Consider the following 26,422-nt stretch of genomic DNA (forward strand, 5'->3'; position numbering starts at 1 on the left):
TTTGGTAACGCTGGTAGAAATATCGTAACTCAGCAGCTAAATAGTGGTGCCGAGTTCTAAATTCAGGTTTCTTCTAATAGGTTAATAGTACATAGCTTTTATATCTGCTAGTAAGTGTGGATGATGCCAGTATGTCTCAGTAGACCCATTTGCAGTTATGGTAAATAAACCACTCGTAGCAATCTGCTTTATTTTTTTTAGGCTCTTGGATGTTTGTTGTATAAATTATGCTACTTCACTTTGCCATTTGGAGAGAGTCAGGTGGCAATTTGTGACGGAAACTTCACAATTCCTGATAACTCTCGATATTCCCAAGACATGCACTGCCTAATTAGTAAGTATCTCAAGTTTCTGGTTTCATATTTTTATCTCCAATCTCTAGGAATGAACTGGGGGGACAAAGGGATTAGATCCCAGGAGTGATGGGTTGGATGCAAAGATAGATAAGTCGATAATAGTGGGTCACTCAAAGATAATACCACAGTGTCTAGTTAGAGCGGTAGGTCTTTTTGCTAGAAATCTAAGCTCTCTAAGGCTTGAGCAGAAATCCTAACAGTGCTTTGAGCAGTACAGTACCGCTCTGTTCTCTTGCAGTCAGTATGAAAGAGTCCAGCTGACTCCTATCAAGTGATAAGAAATTCATCTCTGCAAAACTGGAAGCAACTCAAATTGAAATGATTGCTGTGCGTTGGCTGGAGTGAATACATAATTAAGACTGTATAACTCTGTGGGACTAGGTTTTTTTTCTCTCTTTAGGTTAATCCCTGGATTTTGATAACAAGCATTTAAGCTCAACGCTTTGTTTAAAATGTTTTTTAAGATTCCCCACTCTTTTGCATCGTCACAGCAAGCATATGTACTAATTCATTAACCAGATGGCAGAACAAGCAATCTTTGCACAAGCCCTTGTGCGCAAATGTGAAAGAGATATTTTGTCATCCTTTTGCATTGGTCAAGGGATTCAGCATCTGAATTTTAAGCATTTTGGGTTATAAATCTTGAGTGACCCAGTTTGGGTCCTGGGTGGGGCTGTACTGAAGAAAACAGAAGCAAATGTGGGGTGGAGCACCTGACATTTGTTAAGGGCCTACTTGTACCTTATTTAATTCTTCAAGTCTTATGTAGTAAATATAATTATCCCCGTTATACAAATGAGGAAACTGAGGCTGAGACAGTATAGGTAACTTACCCAAGTTAACATAGTTACAGCTTTTCTCAAAACAAACGAACAAACAAAAAACCCCCAAAATAAAAACATAGTTACAGCTTTGAGATGACTACCTATTCCACTGTGCCAATTTTATCAATCGACTTCTTCTGTTTATTAACCAAAAAAAGGAGGGAGAGGGTATTTAAACAAATGGACTATGGCATTTAATGGTTGTTGAATTGTTTTCAGAGGTAAAGCATTAGAGTAGTCCCTCCTTATCCGTGGTTTGGCCTTCCACGGTTTTAGTTACCCGCAGTTGACTGCAGTAGGAAGCAGATGGTCCTTCTTTTGACATCTAGTCAGAAAGGTCAGTAGTAACCTAACGTTATGTCACTGTGCCTGTGTCATTCACCTCATTTCATCTCACCACGTAGGCATGTTGTGCTCTCACATTGTCACAAGAAGGGTGAGTTCAGTATAATGAGATGTTTTGAGAGAGAGAGAGAGAGGCCACATTCACATAACTTTTATTGCAGCATATTGTTAAAATGGCTCTACTTTATTATTGTAGTTAATCTCTGACTGTACCTAACTTATAAATTGAGCTTTGTCATAGGTGTGTGTGTAGAAGAGAAAATATAGTATATATGGGACTCAGTAGTATCCGCAGTTTCAGGCGTCCACTGGGGGTCTTGGACCGTGTTCCCCATGGATAAGGAGGGACTACTGTTCTAGAATTGCAGCTTCGTAAATGAAGGTTGGAAGGAGATAGATAAGAAAATGGCAAAATTTGATGCTAGAATGGTAGGATAATTTTGTAATACATTTTTTTTTTCACATTTGGACAGCACGTTCATACTGGGAAAAGCAAGTCTTTGACACTGACATCTTTCCAAGCTCTGACCTATTTCAGTTTACAAACTGCTTGAAGATTCCATGGTCTCTCTAACGTCACAGTTCTAAAATTTATTGTGATTGCCCATTTACTCCCAATACACAGTTCCCCTCTGTTTTCAGTTTCTATCAGTGGTGTCACCATTCAAGCCTGGATAACTGAAGTTTAAAGTTTAGATCTGGCTCATAAGACAGAGTAAAGAGTCAGCCATTTTCTAAGCAGCATTCTTTCTTTGGAGTTTCTCCTGGTCCCATCCCATTCTCTGTTCCCATCACTGTCACCACGGTATATAGAGACTTGGCCAACTCATGCCTGTACTGGTGGACTGGCCAGCTGTCTCCCTCCTCCCTCAGTCGTCCGAGCACCGCTTCACCATGAGATCAGTCTTACAGAATGCCACCCTGTCAGGTCCCTATTAGTAAACGTCATGATTTGCCAGTGGTCCTACAGTAGGGCCCAGCTTCTCAGCGTGGCATTTCAGACCCTTCATACTCTGGTTCCCCACCCCCACCCACCCGGCCTTATTTCCCTGTGTTCCCTGACAAGGAAATCTGTTCTGTCCTTCTGGCACCTGCATTTCCTCACAACAGGGCACTCTTTTGCCTTTCTTCAAGTCTGTTTTTGCCCAAACAGACTGTTCTCTCATCGAGAATATCTTTTTCTCCTCTTTCCCCTGACTGACTAAACGCTTTAGTGCCTTCAAAGCCCAGCCCAAACCCTGCTTCTTCTGTAAGTCCTCCGCAAGACTGCAGCCTCATCAGTCTTGCCTGCACTTGGTGTTCAAACCATTCATTTGATTCCTTCAACAGTAAATTGCCTTGCATTGTTGTTGGTGTGTATGCATGTGTCTGTCTCTGTGTCTTCAGAAAGATTTTTTCCTGGGGATTTTTCCAGCTTCAGGGCAGAAGCTTAAAGGACCTGGAAACAAACAAGTGTTCTATAGATCATGTAAAAGTAGAGATGTGTTTATTATTTTGTAATTTCTTTTAGAATGGAAACCAGTTAATATCTCCAACAAAGGAATAATAAGTCAATTCTTAAATTTTTTTCTCTTTTTTTTAAATATGAAATTTATTGTCAAATTTGTTTCTATACAACACCCAGTGCTCATCCCAACAGGTGCCCTCCTCGATGCCCATCACCCACCCTCCCCTCCCTCCCACCCCCCATCAACCCTCAGTTTGTTCTCAGTTTTTAAGAGTCTCTTATGGTTTGGCTGTCTCCCTCTCTAACTATTTTTTTTTCCTTCCCCTCCCCCATGGTCTTCTGTTAAGTTTCTCAGGATCCACATAAGAGTGAAAACATATGGTATCTGTCTTTCTCTGTATGACTTATTTCACTTAGCATAACACTCTCCAGTTCCATCCACGTTGCTACAAAAGGCCACATTTCATTCTTTCTCATTGCCACGTAGTATTCCATTGTGTATATATCAGGGAAATACAAATCAAAACCACACTGAGATACCACCTCATGCCAGTCAGAGTGGCTAAAATGAACAAATCAGGAGACTGTAGATGCTGGAGAGGATGTGGAGAAATGGGAACCCTCTTGCACTGTTGGTGGGAATGCAAACTCCACTCTGGAAAACAGTGTGGAGGTTCCTCAAAAAATTAAAAATAGATTTACCCTGTGACCCAGCAATAGCACTGCTGGGAATTTACCCAAGGGATACAGGAGTGCTGATGCATAGGGGCACTTGTACCCCAATGTCTATAGTCAGTTCTTAAAGTTTGAGTTTTGAAGGGCACCTGACTGGCTCATTCAATGGAACATGAGATTCTTGATCTCAGGGTTGTGAGTTCTAGCCCCACGTAAGGAGTAGAGATTACTAAAAGAAGAAGAAGAAGAGGAGGAGGAGGAAGAGGAAGAAGAAAAGAAAGTGAAAAAAAAACCCACTGAGTTTTGATTATAATTATCAAGGATAATCATTTGTTTAGCAAGATATCATGAACTAAGGAAGGCAGAAGCAAGACTCCATAACTTCCTAGGTACCAGAATATGAAGGTGGTAACTTTCATATTGAGAGTTTGCTTGAGTCCCTGTTGCACAAGTCACAGAAGGTGAACTTCAGGTATCTTTGTTACAGTTCAGAAATTTTGTTACTTTCTTGTGGATGTTACAAATGTTCGGGAAGTTATAGCTTTCATTTCTGAGAGGGGAGGAAAAGAGCTAATTATACTGTCTGACTTTTATGAGAAATAAAAATGAAAATAACATTTGGTAACAGAAATTATACTTCCTAGCTAATATAATAAGTATTAGAATATTATTAAGTAAATTCACATATGTTTGCCTTAGGGTATATGTTGGAACCAGACCCTGACAAAAGGCCAGATATTTACCAGGTGTCCTACTTCTCATTCAAACTACTCAAGAAAGAATGCCCAATTCCTAATGTACAGGTATGTGAAAGATGCTTTTTAGGGGAAGTAAACATTATCAAATTGTTGTTTAAAATTCCTGAGGTGTTAACCAGCTGCTTAACAATTATAGATGTCCTTTGTTTTTATCTGATAGGAGATGTTCAAGCAAAGCTAAGCATGAAGCAATTACTCTAAAGAGAACCCAATTTTCCCATAGAATTTAACTATGGCAATTTAAACTAAGGCAGTTACACCAAAAAAAAAAAAAAAAAAAAAAAAGAGAGAGAGAGAGAAAGCTCCCTCAGGACTGAGTTGAACACTTTGGGTGAAGATTGACCAACTTATTGTCTTGTCAACTTCCTCAGTTCACTAAGATCCAAGTGCCTACTGTATTTACCTAGCAGTGGTAAGGCAGGCTGGTTTCCTGAGGCAGGCCTCTGGACTTGCCCACATACCTACTGGAACGCAAGCCTCTTGTCCCTTGTCCCTTTTCTCCTTTATTGCAGCAGAACTTTCTTGATTCTGCTTCTGCTGTCTACCACCTATAACACACTCCTTTTCCACCACCCTCCCCACACACATCAGGCCATAGGAATGTTTTCTACACTTTAGTAATCCTAAGCTCTACACTCAGCAGCTTTCAGAGTACAGTGCTTGCAAACACCCTTTTTATGGTCTTAGCATATTTTTCATGTCATATTGTAATCCAGCTCCCTTGAACATCTTACTAATGGCTGCCGTAATAAATAAGTTCTAATCTGAAATTATCTTCTCAGTTTTCCCAATAGTGTACTTTTGATGTCACTGTGGGGGCTTGAGGGTGCTGATAAAGAACACTCCTCTTTCACTCCCACATTTGGAATCAGATGTGGAAATCATTCAGACGGAACTCAGAATATTGGCTTTATTACTAATAAGATTGAGTCAGAGAACGTAGCTTGACCAGTCAGGCTCCCTAACATTGGATCCACATGACTGAGCTGGGAGTGCCTGATTCTGGAGAGAAGTCTCTACCCTAAAGGAGGGAGCGCACAGGTGAGCCAGGCAAGCTCACTTTTTTCTCCCGGTCCTATCAGTCAAATAAGTTATGCTCCTCTCTTGGGAGAGGAATGTTTGGAGAGTGGAAGAGAAGCAAGGAGAGATATTCTAGCAGAAATTCTCCCCACCTGGAAACATGAAGGAAATGGGCAGTCCCTCCTAAAAGCCTAAATATGTACTATTGCTAGTATTCCATTTGTTGGGTTTCCAGATTAAAATGAGGAATCCTGTACAGGAACCCAACATGGCCTTGTTTTTCTTTTGCTGTCCTCCTTCCCCATTCATAAAGTTAAATAACCTGAAACATAATTGAAAGCATTCAGACTGGTAACCAGTTTTTAAAAAGTCAGCTGCATGAGACACCTGGGTGGCTCAGTTGGTTAAGTGTCCGACTTCAGCTCAGGTCATGAACTTGCGGTTCATGAGTTCGAGCCCCGCATCGGGCTCTGTGCTCACAGCTCAGAGCCTAGAGCCTGCTTCAGATTCTGTCTCCCTCTCTCTCTGCCCCTCCCCTGCTCACACTGTCTCTCTCTTTCTCAAATAAATAAACATTAAAAAAAAAGAAAAAACTTCACAAGTCTCAGGCCATTTGGTTCTCAGCAGTACTACACAGTTGTCATGTGGTCAGGGACAATAGGACTCCCTTGAGAGCCAGTATTAGGTGGCCGGCGCAGAATCCAGCTGGGAGGAGTTCTACTGGCCTTGTGGGTTGAGGGGTGCCTCACGCACCGTGAGAGGCACTGGCTCAGCAACCAGATGGGTTGTAGCCGTGGTTTTCTCCCAGCGTTCAAGCAGAAGACAGAGTGAACCCTGGCTGGGTGCACTGATGGTTAGCGCTGACTTCTCTAAGGTCTAGCTGATAGCTTAAATGCTAACACAGGTTACAGACATCTCTTTCCCATTCCTTTCGTAACATCACCTCTAAGCTGTGCACAAGGAAGCGAAGGGTCCAGAAGGTTGGGAGGAGGCAGGGGTGGAGTGTGCTGCACACAGGCTGCTCTGTACTCCTCTCCGATATGCTGCCTCCCTGAGTGGGGCTGAGTCTGGTGCGATCTACCTTTGGTTGACTTCCCTTCCCTCTAATAGACATCAGGGTCTGGAAGCCCCTCTGGAACACCCTGACATGTATTTCCATCGGCCCAGTCATACTGGTTATTCTTTTATAAAGAAATCTGCAATGTCCTTTTTTGGTTTCCTTTCAATTTTCTAGAACTCTCCCATTCCTGCAAAGCTTCCTGAACCAGTGAAAGCCAGTGAGGCAGCTGCAAAAAAGACCCAGCCAAAGGCCAGGTAAGAAGTGCCTGCCTGAGCATGCACATGTCCTGCACCCGCTGCCACAGTGGCAAGGGAAGGTGCCTTGTGACTGTTACACTGCTGCGGCCCGAGGCCACACAGAGCAGGAGAGCAAGTTCTGTCTCTTCTAGGCAGAAACTGTTCTGTGGGAGTGCAGGGAGGAACATAGTGAAACACAGTGATATACATTTGAAAGAGAATCAAGAACTCCGCAGCTGTTTCTTTTGCTTGGGAAGAGGCACAGGGGCATTTAGAGATGAGGCAACAGCAGACTTTAAATACTGCTAGTACCAGAGGGTCCTAGATGTGTGTCCTGACCCTCGTGTAGCCTGGTTCGCCACCCTAGTCCTTCACCTCCCCTTCTTTCTTACTTCCTGTGGCCCTGGCCATATCAGGAGAGTGCAGGTTAAGGCACTGACTCCATGAACAACAGCAGGAGAGCTTGTGGAGCTTAGTTAATCACATACCATGGGGTGTGGGGTCTTTGAAGAAACAAATGCCAAGAGAGGATTGAAGAAGCTAGGATTTTATTTGGCTGTGAGAGAAATTAGGGAGGGAGCCACAGAAGGCTGGGAGAATCATCAGAAGGCAATGGAAGTCTAGACCAGAGAGAGGAAGGAAGATTGGGTGGAAGTGACCTAGAAACTGCCACACAATTTAAAGAAGGTTCACCAAAGGTGTCCGCGAATCCTCAAGCCAAGGTCAGCTACCAGAGGAGTCCCGGTGTTCCAGAAACAGGCCAACTTTAATATCCCTGTGACTGGGGTGCGAAGGCTGACAGCAGCCTGTGGGAAGCATGGCCTCAGAGCGAACATGGCAGTGGATTTCAGGAGCACAGCAGCTGGGGCACATGGTCTTTGTACCCCTTACATGTTGAAGGTCTGCAGGGCATATCCTCATGGCTGCCATGCTTCCAAATGGCAAATGCTGAGGGTAGTCGAGGAGATGTTTTATGCCTTTTTTTTTCTACCGTGTTTCTATGCCAAGGAAACATTACCAGCAAACTATCAACAGGGTACCTTACATGGGAATATGTGAATTTTCATAGAAGAGTAAAATAATTTCTACATTTTAAAACATTCTTAAATATTCATAGAATAAATATAAATGCTGATGTGGCTCTAAAATACTTCTTTTTAACAAACTTAGCAAACTATATCCATGTTGTTATTTTGTAGTCTTTCTTACCTAACTCTGCCATGCTCACCTCTGGAAATTTCTTTGGGGGCTGATTTGATTAGCTGAGCATTTGGGTTTATGGGCATGTTTCACCAGGCCCAAATATGATGGGTACTGAGGCTAAGCAAGGATCCATTCCCGCAAAGCCCACACATTTATAGCAGTGACAGTAACCTACCATTTGAGTGGTGTTCTGAGTGTAAAATGGAGAAAATAATACCTGCATCATATGGCAGATGTGAACAGCAAATGCATCAGTCCCGTGAAACTGTTCTATAAGCTGTAGAGTGCCCAAGCTGTTGGTTTGTATGGATTCAGTAATGCTGCGAGAATACACAGACCTTACAGCCAAGAGATTTGGGTTATCTATAATTTACAATGATTTCATTTGTGTTCTCATATTTACTCCCCAGTCCCGAGAGGTGAGTTTTTCTTTCTAACTCTAGTTTTGAAGTAACCACTCTTCACTGAGGCATCATGTGTACCAGACCATACAAAGTTCTTTATATAAATAAGATGACTTTATTTTCCTTGAAATGAATCTATGAGTTATTGTTGTTGTTCTCATTTTACAGATGAGGAAACAGACTCCGAATTATAAGTGGCCCAAGGCAGTTAATCAGTGTGGTTAGTAAGAAACCCAGAACTTCAGCATCCATACTCTGCTCTGTACGTTAAGTGATTTGTTCACAAGCACATAGATAGGACAACGTAGAGCCAGAGCTCCTGGCCTCAGGGTCTGTATTTTTTCACAGCACATTGAAGTCATATAGACTAACATTTTGAGTACTCTACAGTTCCTAAGAACAGGTTTACAGTCATTGATGCATTTGATGTTCACATCTGCCTCATGATGTATTATTTTCTCGTTTTTACACGTAAGGGACCCAAGGCAAGAAGAAGTAAAATGACATACCTATTATTGCATAGTTAATGGGGAGCTAAACTCAAATATAGTTTTGTTTGACTCCAAATCCCTTTATCTCTAGGATGTTACCCTTAAGAGAAATCCATCCAGTGTGGAGGTTCTTAGTATTTGGTTTCTATAGAAATCTCTTTGACTCTCTCACCCTTGGCTGTATTTTTCTTACACCTTTTTCCTCTTCTCCAAATCCGTCCTGTTTTCCCTCCTACCCTTCCCCAGGTTACAGCCTCCCTAAATAAAATAGCTTTTATATTATCAGTTCTCTACCCCGCACAAGAACATCCTTCTAGCAGGATTTCAGAGGAAAAGCCTCAGGGTGCACAATGGAGATATGTCATAGGGAAGGACATGGGGCTGGCTGCTTTGCTTCCTGCTTTGCATTTCATGGAGGCTGTGCCAGACATATTTTGGAAATATTCATGAAGCTTTTTTGGCCTTAACTTTAGTTATACTCTAAAGTGCTTTTTCAAAAGACAACTACTGTGATGTACCCGGGTGGCTAGTTGATTGAATGTCTGAGTCTTGATTTTGGCTCAGGTCATGATCCCAGGGTTGTGGGATCAAGCTCTGCATTGGGGTGCTGAGCATGGAGCCTGCTTAAGATTTTCTCTCTCTCTTTCTCTCTCTCTCTCTCTCTCTCTCTCTCTCTTCCCCTCTCCCCTGCTCATGCTCTCTCTCTAAAATATTCTTGGAGGGGCACCTGGGTGGCTCAGTCAGTTAAGCATCCGACTTCGGCTCAGGTGATGATCTCATAGTTCATGGGTTTGAGCCCCATGTCAGGCTCTGTGCTGATAGCTCAGAGCCTAGAGCCTGCTTCAGATTCTGTGTCTCCCTCTCTCTCTGCCCCTCCTCTGCTCACTCTGTGTCTCTCTCTCTCTCTAAAATAAATAAACTTTTAAAAAAATTTTAAAAATAAAATAAAAATGTTTTTAACTTAAAATATGTTAAAAAAAAAAAAAAAGTCAACTACTCTGATCTGAGTTAGGTAGTAGCCAGCTGCCTGGACTGCTCTAAATGAATGGAAGTTACCATCTGAACTTTAGCATCATCATAAGGAGCAAGTAGACCATACAGCAGTCCTCCCTGTATTAATTTGGATTAGATTTGGCTGTGAGTTAAAGAAAGTCCAAAATGATAGTGGGTCATATAAGATAGATATTTACCTTTTCTTTCAAGTAAGCAAAGTCTGGAGGTAAGTAGTCCATGCCACCTCTATGATTGTGGCCGTGACCTCACAGACCAAGATGATGGCATCCCTGCTCCAAGCAACAGGATGAAGGAACAGCCAAAGAAGAAGAGAGACAAATGGCATACACGACTTATTTCTTAAGGTTTCTAGAAATTACCATGTAACAATCTGGTTTCCCATGTAAGGCCAAAACTTAGATGCATTGGCCACACCTGATTATAAGAGAGGCTAGGCAATGTGCTTTTTACTCTGTGGCCCAGTGCCCAGCTAAAAAAAATTTTAATTGAAATATATTTGACATATAACATTGTATAAATTTAATGTGTACAAGAGCTAAGCATTTTATTACCCTGGAAAGAAGAAGAACACGTGTATTGGAGGAAATAGATATGTGTCATATTCCCCAAATCCTTTATCTTAAACTATTTACTTATTCCTTTTAGTTGCCTTATTGGATTCACTCATTTGCATGCTTTTTATTGTAGAGAGACTGTTTTGACATGGTGTTAGAAGGGTCCCAAGGTCAGATTAGCTAGAGAAACATTGTATTCTGTATAGTGCTGTCTTCGAAGTTCTGCATACACATTCACAGGTGAAAAGTTCTTCTGGAAAGAAGTCTGCTTGGTATATTTTGAACAGTGTGTTAAAACTTATTTCCCACCAAACCTTTCTTCATAACATCTTGTAACACATAATACCCTGTGGAACACCCTTTGGCAGATGTCGGTTAAGCAGATCTGGAAGATTTGGATAGGTGTGGATGGGAAAGCCAATCAATCTATCAAGTACTCTGTCTACCCCTCCCCCACTTTCCTACACTTTAACACGAATCTGTTTTCTCCCCTTTCCATTCCTAGACTGACAGATCCCATTCCCACAACAGAGACTTCAATTGCACCACGTCAGAGGCCTAAGGCTGGGCAGACTCAGCCAAACCCAGGAATCCTTCCTATCCAGCCAGCTTTGACACCTCGAAAGAGGGCCACAGTTCAGCCCCTGCCCCAGGTTGCAGGTCAGTAACTAGGTTGGTTTGAAATTTGTTACACCTCTTTGTTATCCTGGACATTACACAAGTCTTGGGAAGCCTACTCTTGCTTCAAGAATGGAATTCAGAGGCACAAAAGAAATAATGATTTGCCTTCAGGAACAAGAGGTGAGCTCCCATTGAAATTATATGGCAAGTGGCTGTTCAAAGGAGAATCCTCTCACTGAATTTTGTGGGGGACCTCCATGACCACTGAAGCCTGATAACTCATTTTTTCTAGTCTTGGTCCTGATTTTGTGGCTTGGTCCATTCATCCCATGCCTTCCTTTTTCTTTCCTATATTTCTCTTTGCTTTTAAAGAAACAAGACTCTCCTCTTTTTGACAGAGGAATTGTTTCTTTAATGTTCTGTCTCTTAAAGTATCTGTTACTACTCTGTTTTGGTATTCTGGTTCTAATAAGATAACTTAGTTTAGAGGATCTAAATTATCAAGTAACTGAACTTAGTCATTACTTCCCCTATTAGGAAGCTGTTTTTGATGAATTTGGTAGTTACCTGCTTATAGCCAGGCATCTAGACTGGGGTTGCATAACTTACATGTAAAACATTAAAGAATGCTTTTGTCCTAAAGCATGCCAGTAAGTGCAAAGATCATGTTTGTGTGCAGGGGCATCTTACTGAACCTTGTTTTGAAAAATATGAAGCACATAGTTTAGCAAGAAGAAGTGCGAAGACAGGAGCATGTGGATCTTGGGGCTGTTGGTCCACTTATCACCCCCCTCTTTATTGCTTTGGCAAGAGAAAGCAAGCCGTTTTCATCTGGAAGAATTTTGGGCCTTTATTTGGAGTTTATTCTCATTACAGGATCCAGCAATCAGCCTGGCCTTTTAGCCAGTGTTCCCCAACCCAAAACCCAGCCCCAACCCAGCCAGCCTCTACCGCAGTCTCAGCCCAAGCAGCCACAGGCTCCACCCACCCCACAGCAGACGCCTCCCACTCCAGCCCAGGCTCTGCCCACTCCAGCCCAGGCCACCCCCCAGCACCAGCAGCAACTCTTCCTCAAGCAGCAACAGCAGCCACAGCCACAGCAACAGCAGCCACCGCCATCTTCCCAGCAGCCTGCAGGCACATTTTACCAGCAGCAGCAGCAGCAGCAGGCTCAGCAGGCTCAACAGGTAAGCTGTTCACAGGCTTCTTTTGCTTGGCATGTCTGAGACAGTGCTGCGAAAAGGCCCAGTAGGTACAGGCATCTTCCTTGAGAAGCCCTGGGAAGGCAGAGAGCCACTAGACATGACATCATTGCTTCTCCCAGAGGTAAATACTAGAAAACACTGAGTAGTGGAGGCGTCACTGGGACACTCACACCCCTTTCTCTTCACCTGGATGGAGGAACCTCAGCAAGGGAGATATTTCTTGAGAGAGAGAGAGAGAGAGAGAGAGAGAGAGTGAGTGTGAGTGAGTGTGAGAGAGTGCACAAGCAAAAGAGCATGAGCAGGGAAGGGGCAGAGAGAGAGGGAGACAGAGGATCCAAAGCAGGCTCTGCACTGTCAGCACAGAGCCTGATGTGGGGCTCGAACTCACAAACCTCGAGACCATGACCTGAGCTGAAGTCCGACACTTAACTGACTGAGCCACCCAGGTGCCCCTCAAGGGAAATATATATATATATATATATATATTTTTCCCAATATATGAAATTTATTGTTAAATTGGTTTCCATACAACACCCAGTGCTCATCCCAAAAGGTGCCCTCCTCAATACCCATCCCCCAACCTCCCCTCCCTCCCACCCACCCCCCATCAACCCTCAGTTTGTTCTCAGTTTTTAACAGTCTCTTATGCTTTGGCTCTCTCCCACTCTAACCTCTTTTTTTTTTTTTTTTTTCTCCTTCCCCTCCCCCATGGGTTTCTGTTAAGTTTCTCAGGTTCCACATAAGAGTGAAACCATATGGTATCTGTCTTTCTCTGTATGGCTTATTTCACTTAGCATCACACTCTCCAGTTCCATCCATGTTGCTACAAAAGGCCATATTTCATTCTTTCTCATTGCCACATAGTACTCCATTGTGTATATAAACCACAATTTCTTTATCCATTCATCAGTTGATGGACATTTAGGCTCTTTCCATAATTTGGCTATTGTTGAGAGTGCTGCTATAAACATTGGGGTACAAGTGCCCCTATGCATCAGTACTCCTGTATCCCTTGGGTAAATTCCTAGCAGTGCTACTGCTGGGTCATAGGGTAGGTCTATTTTTAACTTTCTGAGGAACCTCCACACTGCTTTCCAGAGCGGCTGCACCAATTTGCATTCCCACCAACAGTGCAAGAGGGTTCCCATTTCTCCACATCCTCTCCAGCATCTATAGTCTCTTGATTTGTTCATTTTGGCCACTCTGACTGGCGTGAGGTGATATCTGAGTGTGGTTTTGATTTGTATTTAAGGGAAATATATTTTTAAGGACTCTTCTCTCTTCTTTTTCTAATACAACTGCATCATTACCATACTAAAATAATTTCTTATTATTATAAAATATCCAGTAACATTTAACTCTTCCTGATGTCTCATGATTTAAGTTGGCTTGTTAGACTCAGGATCCAAACAAGGTCCACCACATGTTATATTCAGTTGTGATATATCTTTTTTCTATCATTATCTTTTCATATATCTTTTCTACATTTTTTTACTATGAACATATTCATTTTATAATGATTGACGTATCTTTTAAGTCTCCTTTTATTCACATATGCCATCTCCCTCCCTCTTTTTTTACCCCCTCTGCCATTCAGTTTTTTGAAGAAACTGGGTCATTTGTCCTGTAGTATTTTCCGTCTCTGGATTTGGCTGATGCATCTGTGTGGTCACTTAATATGTTCCTCCATCCTCTGTGTAAACTGGTAATTTTTTGAGGCTTGCTCCATATTTGATTCAGTTGACTCATTCTTTGTTCTTCTGGTTGTATCACATCAGGAGGCGTATAAAGTCTGGTTGTCTTCTCTTTTATTAAGATTAAGATCAGTCAGTGAGTTTGGTGTCTGTCTGATCCATTCATTTAATGCCCCTGATCAGTTTAGCAGCCACTGCTGATCATTTCCGAAGTCCATTAACTCCTTAGGGATGGCAACATGGTGGTATGCTAACCTTCCCCCTCTTCCCTGAGGGGCTGGAATTTTTCTGGGAAGAATTTTTCTCAACTACTTGATGACGCTGAAGTACTGTTTATACGGAAAAGGTAGAAAAAATGCTTGATTCTTTTCCCCTGTGTTTACCAGTTTTCAGAATGGGTTTGTTCCTAGTGTCATCTGATGGTGAACCAAGAGGTTTCTGTTCTGTTTTAGCATCATCATGAACTCGGGGATTTTAACATATTTGATACATTTCCATGCATTGCCATTTTAAACATTTTATTTTGATGCTTGAATTGCCCCAGCTTTGGCCAGTGGAAGTCTCTTCAGATTGACTCCTGGGTCCTTTGGTGGTGACCCAGCTGTCTTTAATGGTTTCCTTGCTATTTAGTGTAACAAGCCCTTCCAGGGTCACTCTGCCCTTGACCTCGACCTGGATTTCTCTGAAGGAGCTCCATTTCCTTTTAATGGAAATCGTATTTAGAGACCACAATCTTGTTACTAAAGATATTCATTTGCTAATAGGTTGGTTATTGTTTTTAAGCCTTTTCAGTGGATACTTGGGAAATGTATTTTGTTCGTTTTGTTCTGTTAATAGAATATACACCATGAATCCGTGGTATTAAGATTTCTTTGCCTTTTTCATTCTTAGGATGTTTAGCTCATTATTTTCTGCAGAGTTTGGCTATAAATTTGATACACAGGTTTATTTGTTTCATTTTGCTTTTGATTTATAGTTATTGCTGAATTTTGGTTTAATTTTGTTTCATTAAAATATGAAACAGTAACAGAATTTCAAAGTTAAATCTACAGAATTCTGTCCCCTCCATCCTGTAATAGAGAGAGCCCTCATTCCTGTTTACAACTTGAGAGTATTCCCTTTTAAAGACACATAGCATGGTTTATTCAACCAGTCCCCTGTTGATAAACATTTGGTTGTTTCCAGCATTTTGCAGTTATAAACAGGCAGCTATTTATTGACATCTGAGCTTCTTTGCTAACCCTTTACCTTTGCCCCAGGAGGCAAACAGTGTCCTCTCAGTTAACTCTACGACTAAGTAACAGTGTTTGGGAAGTTCAAAGACAAGATCTTGACTTTTGTTAACCAGTAGGCCCTTGTTTGACCTCTGTGCGTGTATGCTTACTCTGTGCGCGCGTGTGTGTGTGTGTGTGTGTGTGTGTGTGTGTGTGTGTGTAGCACACAGTGCTTAGCAGTGCAGAGTAGAGGGATGGATAAGAAGTATCTGTATCCTGAGGCAGGGAGAATATAACTTGAAACAATTAGTTATCAGTGTAAGATCAATTACCGTAAGTGCGGTAGAGTGTACTGAACATTTTGAATGTTTCAAGGTGGAAGAGTTAGTAAGATAGAGCTGTCGGGACATAATTTTCAGAAGGGCTTGGAAGGACTCTATTAGCTGGGCTAGGATTTAGGTCATTCTTTTCGGTGTCCTCACTGCTTCATCCTGTTCACGAAGCATTTTGATCGTGGCTGCTCCCAAATCCCTTTATAAGCGGGATTACCTCTGTGATTGGGAGATGATTTATTAGCTTCTGTTACACTCCAGCATGGGGAGTCACAAGCTGCACAGTCAAATGGAAGCCCTCAGGCTCGCCGTAGAAACCCACCCGGAAGCCAGTGTGCAGTGCAGGAGGCAGCACCGTGCAGTGGATGCAGCCTGGCAGTGGAAGGTGCCGCCGGGTCCATTGTGATGCCCCAAGGTTCCCCTCGTGAGTTGTCAGGCCAAGCTAAAAGACTTCTGCCCACCTTGCCTTTGGCCTCGGACTGGGCTTAGTTGTGACTGAGACATTTGTGTCTTGTGGAACATTGTTCAGAGACAGGCTTTCTTCATCTCCCGCTTTCTTGCCGCTCCCCCTGCTTAGTTTCAGGCAGTACACCCCGCAGCCCAGCAACCAGCAATTGCCCAGTTCCCCGTGGTGTCCCAAGGAGGCTCTCAACAGCAGCTGATACAGAACTTCTACCAGCAACAGCAGCAGCAGCAGCAGCAGCAGCAGCAGCAGCAGCAGCTGGCCACGACCCTGCATCAGCAGCAGCTGCTGACTCAGCAGGCCGCCTTGCAGCAGAAGAGTGCTGTGGCAGCAGCACAGCAGCCCCAGACACAGCCGGCCGCAGCCCCACAGCCACCACCGGCCCAGGAGCCAGCGGTAAGAGCCAGCCAGGGCTCAGAGCAGAAGAGCACACAGTGAGGGCGGGCGAGAAGGTGGAAACCTGGCGGGGGGCTGGGGCGGGGCCTCTGTTTAAGCTGGGCCTCTTCCCCATTCTTATAGTTTAAATATTTGATTTTTTTTTCTTGATATTTTCCAAGGTCATGATGAAGTATTCTGTAGAAGATAGAGGTTCTAAAAAAGATGGATCCTAGGCCACTGATGAAGTGAACATTTTTATTTGTAATTCTGAAATTAGACTGGCAGAAAGAGTTGCTTGTTGTCTCTATCAGTGCCACTGATGAGCAGTCAAGGGCCTGGGTAGGATTAGAGCTAACCCCTTTCCCTTCAAGGGCCAGTTTGGCCATCGTGACCTTTTCAATCTCTGGAGGTTGGTGTGGGCTCCCAGCTTTACCCTGAGTCCTGAGGGTGTTTTATTTAGTCTTTGTCTTGGATGACATTACCAGCCACCTCATTGAAGTCTACTGTGCAGCCACCTTCGGGGGCCTCCTTGCTGGGACTGTTGACCGCGGCCTAACCCTCTGGGTCTCTAGGCATCTGAGTACTGTTTGAGCCGCCTTGTCAAGCTAGAAACTGGGCATGTCCACTTCTAGATCCTGCCTGACTACAGCATCAGAACCCCTGCCTCCTCTCCTGATTGATCTGTACAGCTTCGGCATTCTCAGGCACATGGTGTTTGGCCTCTACTAAGTGCTCTTAATTCTGTACCCACATATTTCTGAGTGATAGTGAAGAAAATATCACGGTGATAGAAAAAAGGCACTTTATGTATCCAGTCAATAGAGTATCACGGCTACTCTCTTATTCCCAGGGAAGTCCAGCTACTAGACAAATGAAAGAAAAGTAAGAAGTCATCTTTCTGAGGATTGGTTTCTAATAGAGTCTTGTCGCCCATCTCAAACCAAAAAAAAAACTTTATTCCTTCAAAAGGAAGCAGTACCGTAAATAGATTGTCTTCTTTGAGCCTCAGCTAAGTGTGTGTTCAGTGTCTTTACACCTTCGTTTCTAAAACAGCACAGTCTTCCTGCAGGCGTGTGGTAGACAGCCACTCTCTGTGTTTTTAACAAGACCTAAAGTTCCTTTTGTTAATGGAAGAAGGGTTTTTAAAAAATTATTATATGATGTAGGTAGTTGAGATATTAATTGTCTAGTCTAATCCCCTTGTTTAATGGAATTGGAAACTAGGCCCAGGCCAGCAAGGGATTACTCAAGACACACAGACTGACAACAGCAGAGCAAGGGAAGGAACCAAAGAATCCTGATCTGCATTCAAGGATAATAACAAAGATGCTCATCCAGGGGGATGAAATGATTAACAGCCATTGACTACACTTCTTATAAGGTTCCCCCTTGCTGTCCCTCTTTTGGGAATGAAATTATGAACCTTCTCCATGTTCCTTGGCTGAAAGCATACTTTGAGCACTTGGCTTGAGAGTATTCTGTTGAGGGGATGAAGAAGGAACGGGAGCAGAGCATGCTTCTAGCCAGGAGCCAGAGAGCTTTCCAAATTTGCCTTTCTCCAGTGACCCTTGGCAGGACTTCCCTGGAGAAGCAAGTGAGTGCATGTAAAAGATTATTGCCTTAAAGCAATAATCTGCAAAGGGAAAATGGCAGCCTAACGTAGATACTTTATTGCAGTCTTATTAGTAATAGCCAAAAGAATGAAAGTCACCTAATTGTTCAAGAACCCAACTGTGCAGCCATTAAAAATCATGGTTATAAAGTCTGTACAACAGTATGAACGCACTCATGAGGTAATGTTGAGATTGTGGGGAAAGTATGTACTTGACAAGAGACTTAAATATAAGATACCAAGAAGATAAGAAGAGTTGTATTAGAATACAGTACTAATTGTGGAATGGAAGTTGGAGTGTTTTTCCCCCTTTTGTATGTATTCTTGCGTTCCTAGATCTGACTGTACTCCTTGTATAATTACATATTTTGTTCTTTAAAAAAATCTTTAGCAAGACCGACATCTGAGTCTGAGTCTGCTTTACTTCCCCTTCCACCGTGGTTTGTGTGTTCCTCCTCCCGCTTCCTAATCTTTGGCAGAGACATGATGGTGAAGAAAAAAGTCCTGAGCCTAGTAAGGAGACAAGGATTCTGTCCCCAGTTGACCCTGTGACCTTGAACAAGCAAGCACATAGCCTTAGGGTGCCTTGGTCTCGGTTCCTTTGAAGTGTGGGAGTTGGAATCTGTGCTCTCCAAGGTCCCTTTGACTCTCACATTCTTAGATTTGAAATGGCAATAAAACTTTCTGCCTGGGATGCTTGGGTGGCTCAGTCAGTTGCTCCTGAGCAGCTGGGATTGAGCCCCGTGTTGGGCTCTGTGCTGAGCGTGGAGCCTGCTTAGGATTCTCTCTCTCTCTCTCTCTCTCTCTCTCTCTCTCTCTCTGTCTCTCTCTCTCTCCCCCTGCTCACTTGTGCACTCTCTAAAATTAAAAAACAAAATAAGACAAAAAAAAAACCTGTCTGCCTGACATGGTTGTTAGGAGAAGTAGCTGAATGGGTTGGAGTCATTTTATATTCATAGATTGCTGTGATAGGTAAGGTGTCCTGACGATAGAAGCTCTGTTCTTCAGTGTGCTGCTTACAGGGATAGGTAAGAGGAAGGGACAGTGTTCTCCAGGGAGTCTGGACTCTTCAAAATAAAGAGACTCAACAGTTAAGTATACCTTTCTCAAAGCAATGAATTATCTTAACCTCCAAAAAATAAGCTAATCCAGTTCTGTTTGTAAAGTCATTCTGGTCTCCGTGGGTACTGGCTTAAGGTTGGCTGTTGCAGGCACATCCTGAACCCCTAAAGGAAGTTTTGGAGCCAGAGCTCTGGTCTTTACAGGGCATTCTGCTTCTCTCTCAGAGGTGCCTCAGCTGCTTTACCCTCTGACCTTCGTTTGACTGATGTTTGAGCTTTATATTGTCATCCATTCAATTGGTGGGTGATTGTGTACTCAAACGTGCACATCACCTACCTCAGTAAAATTCAGACTCTGAATCAATATAAGGACAGAAAGTCCCAGGCTGCTCAGCATCCTGACCCAAGTAGCTGGACCCTCTGGTTCTCTTTCTCTCTCAGGACCTACCTTCGAAGACACAGAATGTGAAAACTGAGCTATAGCATGGACGGGGCATCTTAATCTGAGATGAGGGACCAGAGGGAAGTGATAGTGAAATACCTGGGGCCTTCAAGATTCTAAATAATTCTGTCTCTGGACTGACAAAATTAAAGGGTTAGGTGGCCTTGTTAATACTATTTTTTGTTCCTCTTATTGATAATAGCACTTTGTAGATTGTGACTTAGGCTTCAAGTGTAACCAAGTGGCCACAAAGATGTTCCTATTGGCTTTTCTGTGGTGATGGTTTGTTCTGCCTCCTGAAAATGGCCCAAATCTCAAGACTCCTTGTGTTATTAGATCAATTATCATCAAGCGCTTTTCAAATTTTTTATTTCTTACTAATATTATCTACCTGGTTCTTCAGTGCCTTTTCCAAACTGAAGGGTGGAACAGGTTAACCCCACTACCCCGATGCTGTACACATTTTCTCAGGGGAGGCACAGAAATAGAATCGTGTAGACCCACCTTATCAATGAAATAAAGAGGCTTAAGAACAAAATGAACAAAAAAAGCACTACCATTTATGAATCACAGTGGAATCCTAACTTATCCTAACCAGTAGTCTGAGCTGTATCAGAGTCGGGGGTCTCTTAGCAGGAATTATTCAGCTCAAATGTGTTTTAGCGGGAGGTGTGCCGTCATTGGCTTCTGACCGTGGTGGTAGATTGTTTAAAACATGCACGCTCTTTGGAGCCATTCTGAATGAGTTCCTTTGTGACCTTGGAAGCTGAAAGTGGTCCTGTAGGATACATTCTCGATTTTTGGAGTTAGAAATAGCTTCTGCAGTCTTATGCTCTGGACTGTATGCATGATTAGTCTGGATAACATTGCTGATGAACACTGAAATTTACATAGAAGCATCAGATAAATAGCATGTTGGTATCAGTCCCAGAGTTAAAGCTCAGATTGTCAAAAACTGGGTTTCTTTCTTCCTGGTTGTTATTGGTAAATTCAGCCATTTGAATCCCATAGTAGCTCTCATGTGGCATTTTTTATTATGCTTGTCTGTTTATTTGTTTTTCCTCCCCTCCCCCCCCACTTTTTGGCGGAGGGGGGAACACTTATCATTTTTCTTCCTAGCAGATTCAAGCCCCGGTAAGACAACAGCCAAAGGTTCAAACAACCCCACCTCCTGCCGTCCAGGGACAGAAACTCGGATCTCTCACTCCTCCATCATCCCCCAAGACCCAGCGTGCTGGGCACAGGCGGATTCTCAGTGACGTAACCCATAGTGCGGTCTTCGGGGTCCCTGCCAGCAAATCAACCCAGCTGCTCCAGGCAGCTGCAGCTGAGGCCAGCCTCAATAAGTCCAAGTATGCGGTGCTTCCTCTTTATCTTTCTTACTGCTGTGGGCCAGGGCTGCTGTGTGCCAGGGCTGTGTAATTCTTGGCATCTGCGTGTCGATGTGTGTAGATGGACATATAATGGTAGGTGTCTGTGTTTGTTAAGAAACTGAATTTGCCTGTAGTACGTAGACCATACTGATCTTAAGGAATAATTTCACATTTGCTTGACTGTTTCTATTCTCCCACCCATTTCATGTTCCACAGAGTATTTTTTAAACTTGTAGTCTGACCAAATCCCCATGCTGAAAATCTCTCATTTGGCTCCCCATTGCCTGTGGGTTATATCTGAACTCATTGGTTAACAGACCAAAGGCTGTTGTATCACATTGGTGGACTTGTCACTCTCCATCATCGCGAGCACTTCGTTCATCCTGTGCCCTCTCCCCAGACTGCCACTACCCTCCTTGTCCACCTAGGAAATGCTTATTTTTTTCATCAAGATCCATGCAGAGATGACCTTTTCTTTGACCCCTTGGTATCATATATAAGTTTGTCTCAACCTTTTTTGAGCATGCATCACATCGTATCATCATTATTTGTTTGTATATCCAGCTGATCTAGCCTGTAAATTCCTCCAAGACAAGGACCGTGTCTTAACCTTTGTAAATCCAGTGACTGGCTTTGTGCCTGAAATAAAGTAGATAGCAGTGAGTGCTCGCTAGGTAAATGCAATTTCAGACCCTCAGCTTTCTTGGAATCATGTACTCTAATGTGAAAAATCTTTAAGTCATTAATTAAATGCAAAGTCTCAAGAGAGACTTTAGAAGAAAATTAGGTAATGATACCACAAGATAGTGATAACCGTCTTTGTTTCCCTTTAACTGTGATGATGACCACTCACGGTGGCCCTTCATTCTCTGCGGGCTAGATCCTGACAGATGGGAGGCACCTGAAAAGACACCAGCCCTGGCCCCTCTGGGGTCAGTTATTGTGGATGTTACAGTGGGTGCCATAGGAGGCACAAGCCTAAGAACAGGTTGCTTTGGGATTCTGGATTGAAAGGACTTGCAGATGAGACCAAAAATCTGAGCAAGAGATGAAAGCAGTAGTGGGAGATAATATGATCATGAAGGAACGGGAGATATTTATTTCACACAGTGAGAAAAGTATCTGTGGAAAGTGTCTGATGGCTGGAGAAAGCGCTTGCTAATAATGGTTGGACCTAGAAAACAAACTGATCTCAAACAGAGAAAGCAGATTGACCCTTTTTCAACTTTTTCATTTCGTGGGGGTGGGAACCTACCTAGGTCTGCAACCACCACTCCATCAGGCTCTCCTCGGACCTCCCAGCAAAATGTTTATAATGCTTCAGAAGGTTCTACGTGGAATCCCTTCGATGACGACAATTTCTCCAAACTCACCGCTGAAGAACTACTGAACAAGGACTTTGCCAAGCTGGGGGAAGGTGAGCGATTGGTGTCTTTCTGTGATTCTTAAAACCCTAGCTCCAGAGGGGCATGCCTGTGAAAATGGAGGGTTGGCTCTTTCTTTCCCTCAAAGGCTTGATTTCGAAGTACATGTGCAAACTGGTATGTTTACCAGGGCACTGACGTCTTTCCGTCCTCAGGAACTCCTGGCCGGTTGCAGGCAGGGGCACGGAGAGTGGGACTCTTTTAGGAAGGATTTGGTAGCAGGGGTCAGGATAGTAGTGTCAAGCACGGTCACTCGTCAGACAAGTGTGATGGGTTTCTTGTCCTACGTGTGTTTATTGTCACAGAAAGTTGTTACTGCTCACCCAGGAAAGTGTGCTGCCCTCACGTGAACATTGAATCTCTCACCATGATTAGAATTCTGACTGCGAAAAGGCAATCAAATGAATAGCAGGCACCATTTCTACTCTCAAAAACCCACAGTCTGTTTTGGAAGGCAGGACACAGATACACACACAGGCATGCAACACGCACTTTGGGAAAACAACAGCATGTTGGGAAAATCCTTCAAGAAGAGTACCTCAGCATTAGACAAGAGCACAGGGTAAAGGAATGATCAGAACCGAGTGAATGATACGGACTTTGACCGGACATTTTAACTTTAGCTATTATTTTATAGATATCTTTAAAAAATTTGTATTACTTTCTTATCCTTTTATTTATTTATTTATTTTTTTGCAGTTTATTTATTTATTTTTGGGTTGAGAGCACACACACAAATGCATGCACAAGTAGAGAGGGGCAGAGAGGGGGGATCTGATGTGTGCTCTGAGCTGACACCAGACGGTCCGATGTGGGGCTCAGACTCATGAACGGTGAGATCATGGCCTGAGCCAAAGTTGGATGCTTAACCAACTGAGCCATCCACGTGCGCCTTCTTATCCTTTTAAGCCAAAGATAGGGTATAGGATTTAACTCTGACAGACAACTAACTCATTGTCAAATTATTTCATTGTTATGTATGCCAGTTATTGTTCTAGAATAACAGAAATACCTTCATGGGCTGTTGAAAACTCTAGTATTTTTGCGCTTGATTAAAAGACTGCCAAGCTTAGGGGCTGCCTGGGTGGCTCAGTTGGTTAACCATCCGACCTCGGCTCAGGTGATGATCTCGTGGTTTGTGGGTTCGAGCCCCATGTCAGGCTCTGTGCTGACAGCTCAGAGCCTGGAACCTTCAGATTCTGTGTTTCCCTCTCTCTCTGACCTTCCCCCGCTCATGCTCTCTCTCTTTCTCTTTCTCTCTCTCTCTCAAAATAAGTAAACATTAAAAAAAAGAGACTCCTAGGTTTTAAAATTCTTGTGTCTATTTTTAATAATTTCCTGTCTCTCTTCTGTCACATTCCTGTCCCTTGTGACGTCTCAGTCCTGCCGTTTCCCCCATGCCCCCTTCTCATGTCCACTCCTGAACTGTTTCCACCACAGAAAACATATTGGCAAACTCATTAGAATTATATAAAAATAAATGGATTTGGAATAAGGACTGGAGGCATCCTGCTCTGAGTAAGGTGCTTGAACCTTCGGGCTTTCGCTCCAGCCATCTCTTTTGTTGCTTTTTACTTATTTATTTGAAAAAATTTTTAGTGATGATAAATATACATAACATAAACATTAGCTTCTTAACCATTGTTAAGTGTACAGTTCAGTAGTGTTAGTTACATACTCACTGTCGTGCATCCAACCTCCAGAACTCTTTTTTGCCTTGCAAAACCAATGTGCGATCTTTGATTCTTAAAACTTCCTTCCTATTCTCACTGTTGTCTCCGTTATTGCAGTGATTAGACAGAGACCTCTGAATAGCTGAGGTGTTGCCATAATGCAGTAAAAAAAAGTCTAGAAGTCATTTCAGAAGGTGCCCTTCATCTCCTGCATGTATGTGCACATCATGGGATTTTGCTGGAATGAACTGAGTGGTATTTTGTCTCTCCAGGCAAACATCCTGAGAAGCTTGGAGGCTCAGCTGAGAGTTTGATCCCAGGCTTTCAACCAACTCAAGGTGATGCCTTTGCCACCCCCTCATTTTCTGCTGGAACAGGTTAGTATAGCAAACGTGTGAAACACAGGGCTTACCGTTGTTAACCTCCACAGATAACTCTGGCACACCAGTGAGCCCCAAATCTTGGTGTTAACTTATGTTTTCTTTTATTCAGAAGATTTCCAATATTCAAGATCGGGGGAAAAAAAAATCTGGAATCACTTGAATTCAAATGACAGGATGATATGTCAGTAATATACAGGATTTGCTCTCTTTGGTTCACATACATACTTTAAGCAAATATTTCTAAATTTAAGAACATCATTCTGTTACTCTCTTTTAGGTTAGTTATTTAGGTTCTGTGGAATGACTTGAAGAATTCTAAGAATTAGATGTTCTATCCTGTATCCAAGACTCTACTGAGCTGTGTTTTTGTGCATGTGTGTGTGTTTATGGGGAGAGGGAGATATCTTTTTTAAAAAATTAGGCATTTTTTAAATTAAAGAAGCAATAGTAAAAAATTAATTTTCTCCTTTATTAACAGAAATTATACATAGTAAACTGTACTTCGATTAACATTTCTTAAAAGTTAAAAAAATGATACATATTTGTTATATAAAAGTAATATTTATAGAAAAGCATAGGGAAGAAAGTTAAAATGCCCATAATCTCACCACTGAGAAACAGCTCAGGGATACCATTTTGGTTCCTGTTAGTGGCATTTGACATTTTTAGGGTCACAGATATCTTGTGAATCTAATGAAAGTTATAGATCTTCTCCTTCATGAAAATACATGACCACAATTTTGTACACAGTTTTTAACCTCAGCTGAAGACTCTAATGTACATCTTTATAGTCCTATTTTAAAACCAAATTTTCTCACTTACTAAATCTGGCACATTTCCCACATCATTAAAGAAGCTCTTAAATTTTAAAAAGATCTGCATTAAATTGCTTCATATGCATTTGTCCTAATGTATTTAACCAAGTAACCTCTTTTTTAAACATTAATTTGCTTTCAGTGTTTTACTATTATATTTCCCTCAGCGGCAGGTGTGAGGTTTTGAGTGTATGTGTGTGTATATATATGTAGATGTATGTATATATATATATGTGTATGTACGTATATATGTACGTATATATGTATATGTGTATATATATATTCTGTGTACACATGGAATGTGATATACTTCTGAAATTGATCATTTTAGTTATATGGATTAATTTCTGATTTTAACCTTATATTCTTTCTTTCTTCCTGCTTTCTTTAGGTGTGTGATAGTTTTTCTAACTTCATGTATACATTTCTTATTGGAACTTTGGCTGTCATTACATAATATCCTTTACAGTTTCTTTAAGATAACTTGTAGGAGATTATTTATTCAATCAGAAGATATGTGTCTTTTAAGGCTTTGGTACCTGCTTTTAAATTGGCCTCTGGGAATGCTATACAAATTTTATTTTGATCAATAGTGAATGAGAGTAATTTTTCTGCCATTTCCTCACCCAGCCCAGTTCAGAGGCTGTAAACAGAGGACAGTGTCTACTGGCCATTTTTATTTCTTCTGGGATACGTATTGTTCATGTCCTTTGCCTTTTTTGCTTTTCTTTTTTTTTTTTTTTTTTTTTTGGTCCTGTGTTCATTTTGTTCTTATTAATTTGTAAGAGCTCTTCGTATGTCCTATATTGTAAACATTTTCCCCAGCCTGTCATTTGTCCTACACAAGTATCATCTCATGTGACCGTCTCAACAACCCTATTATCTCTTCTGACCCTCAACACCATCTCTACATTAGTCACAGTTGAGGTAACTGAGCACAGTCTAGTCTCTTTTCCAGGGTCACAGAGCTAGGACGTGACAGAGCTGGGACACCAACCCTCTGGCTCCAGAAGTTCCTCTCTCAAGTTTCCTGCCACAGAATGAGGCAAATTTACTAATATCTTTTTTAAAAATCATCTGCAGGTTTAAATTTTTTTTTTTTAATTTTTTTTTAACGTTTATTTATTTTTGAGACAGAGAGAGACAGAGCGTGAACAGGGGAGGGGCAGAAAGAGAGGGAGACAGAGAATCTGAAACAGGCTCCAGGCTCTGAGCTGTCAGCACAGAGCCCGACGCGGGGCTCGAACTCACAGACCGCGAGATCATGACCTGAGCCGAAGTCAGACACTTAACCAACTGAGCCACCCAGGCGCCCCTAAATTTTTTTAAGTAAAATAAGATAGTG

At 42.4% G+C, this 26,422-nt stretch overlaps 1 protein-coding gene across 14 annotated transcripts in view; it reads left to right on the top strand.

Moving 5' to 3' along the window:
• The window catches only part of AAK1 (AP2 associated kinase 1), a 173,403-nt gene that overhangs the window by 108,589 nt on the left and 38,392 nt on the right, over nucleotides 1–26,422 (top strand). For 11 of the 14 annotated variants that reach the window (XM_060659225.3, XM_060659250.3, XM_060659286.3 and 8 more), the window contains 9 exons: nucleotides 202–334; nucleotides 4,347–4,450; nucleotides 6,660–6,739; nucleotides 10,893–11,047; nucleotides 11,885–12,195; nucleotides 16,031–16,312; nucleotides 20,529–20,761; nucleotides 22,042–22,199; nucleotides 24,152–24,256. In XM_060659225.3, coding sequence (XP_060515208.3) covers nucleotides 202–334; nucleotides 4,347–4,450; nucleotides 6,660–6,739; nucleotides 10,893–11,047; nucleotides 11,885–12,195; nucleotides 16,031–16,312; nucleotides 20,529–20,761; nucleotides 22,042–22,199; nucleotides 24,152–24,256 — 1,561 coding nt within the window. The remainder of the gene's footprint in view (nucleotides 1–201; nucleotides 335–4,346; nucleotides 4,451–6,659; nucleotides 6,740–10,892; nucleotides 11,048–11,884; nucleotides 12,196–16,030; nucleotides 16,313–20,528; nucleotides 20,762–22,041; nucleotides 22,200–24,151; nucleotides 24,257–26,422) is intronic. The other 3 variants (XM_060659234.3, XM_078444579.2, XM_060659326.3) reach the window with 1 other exon arrangement.

The sequence above is a fragment of the Panthera onca genome, chromosome A3, assembly GCF_046562875.1.
Source record: "Panthera onca isolate mPanOnc1 chromosome A3, mPanOnc1 haplotype 2, whole genome shotgun sequence".
Lineage (NCBI taxonomy): Eukaryota > Metazoa > Chordata > Mammalia > Carnivora > Felidae > Panthera > Panthera onca.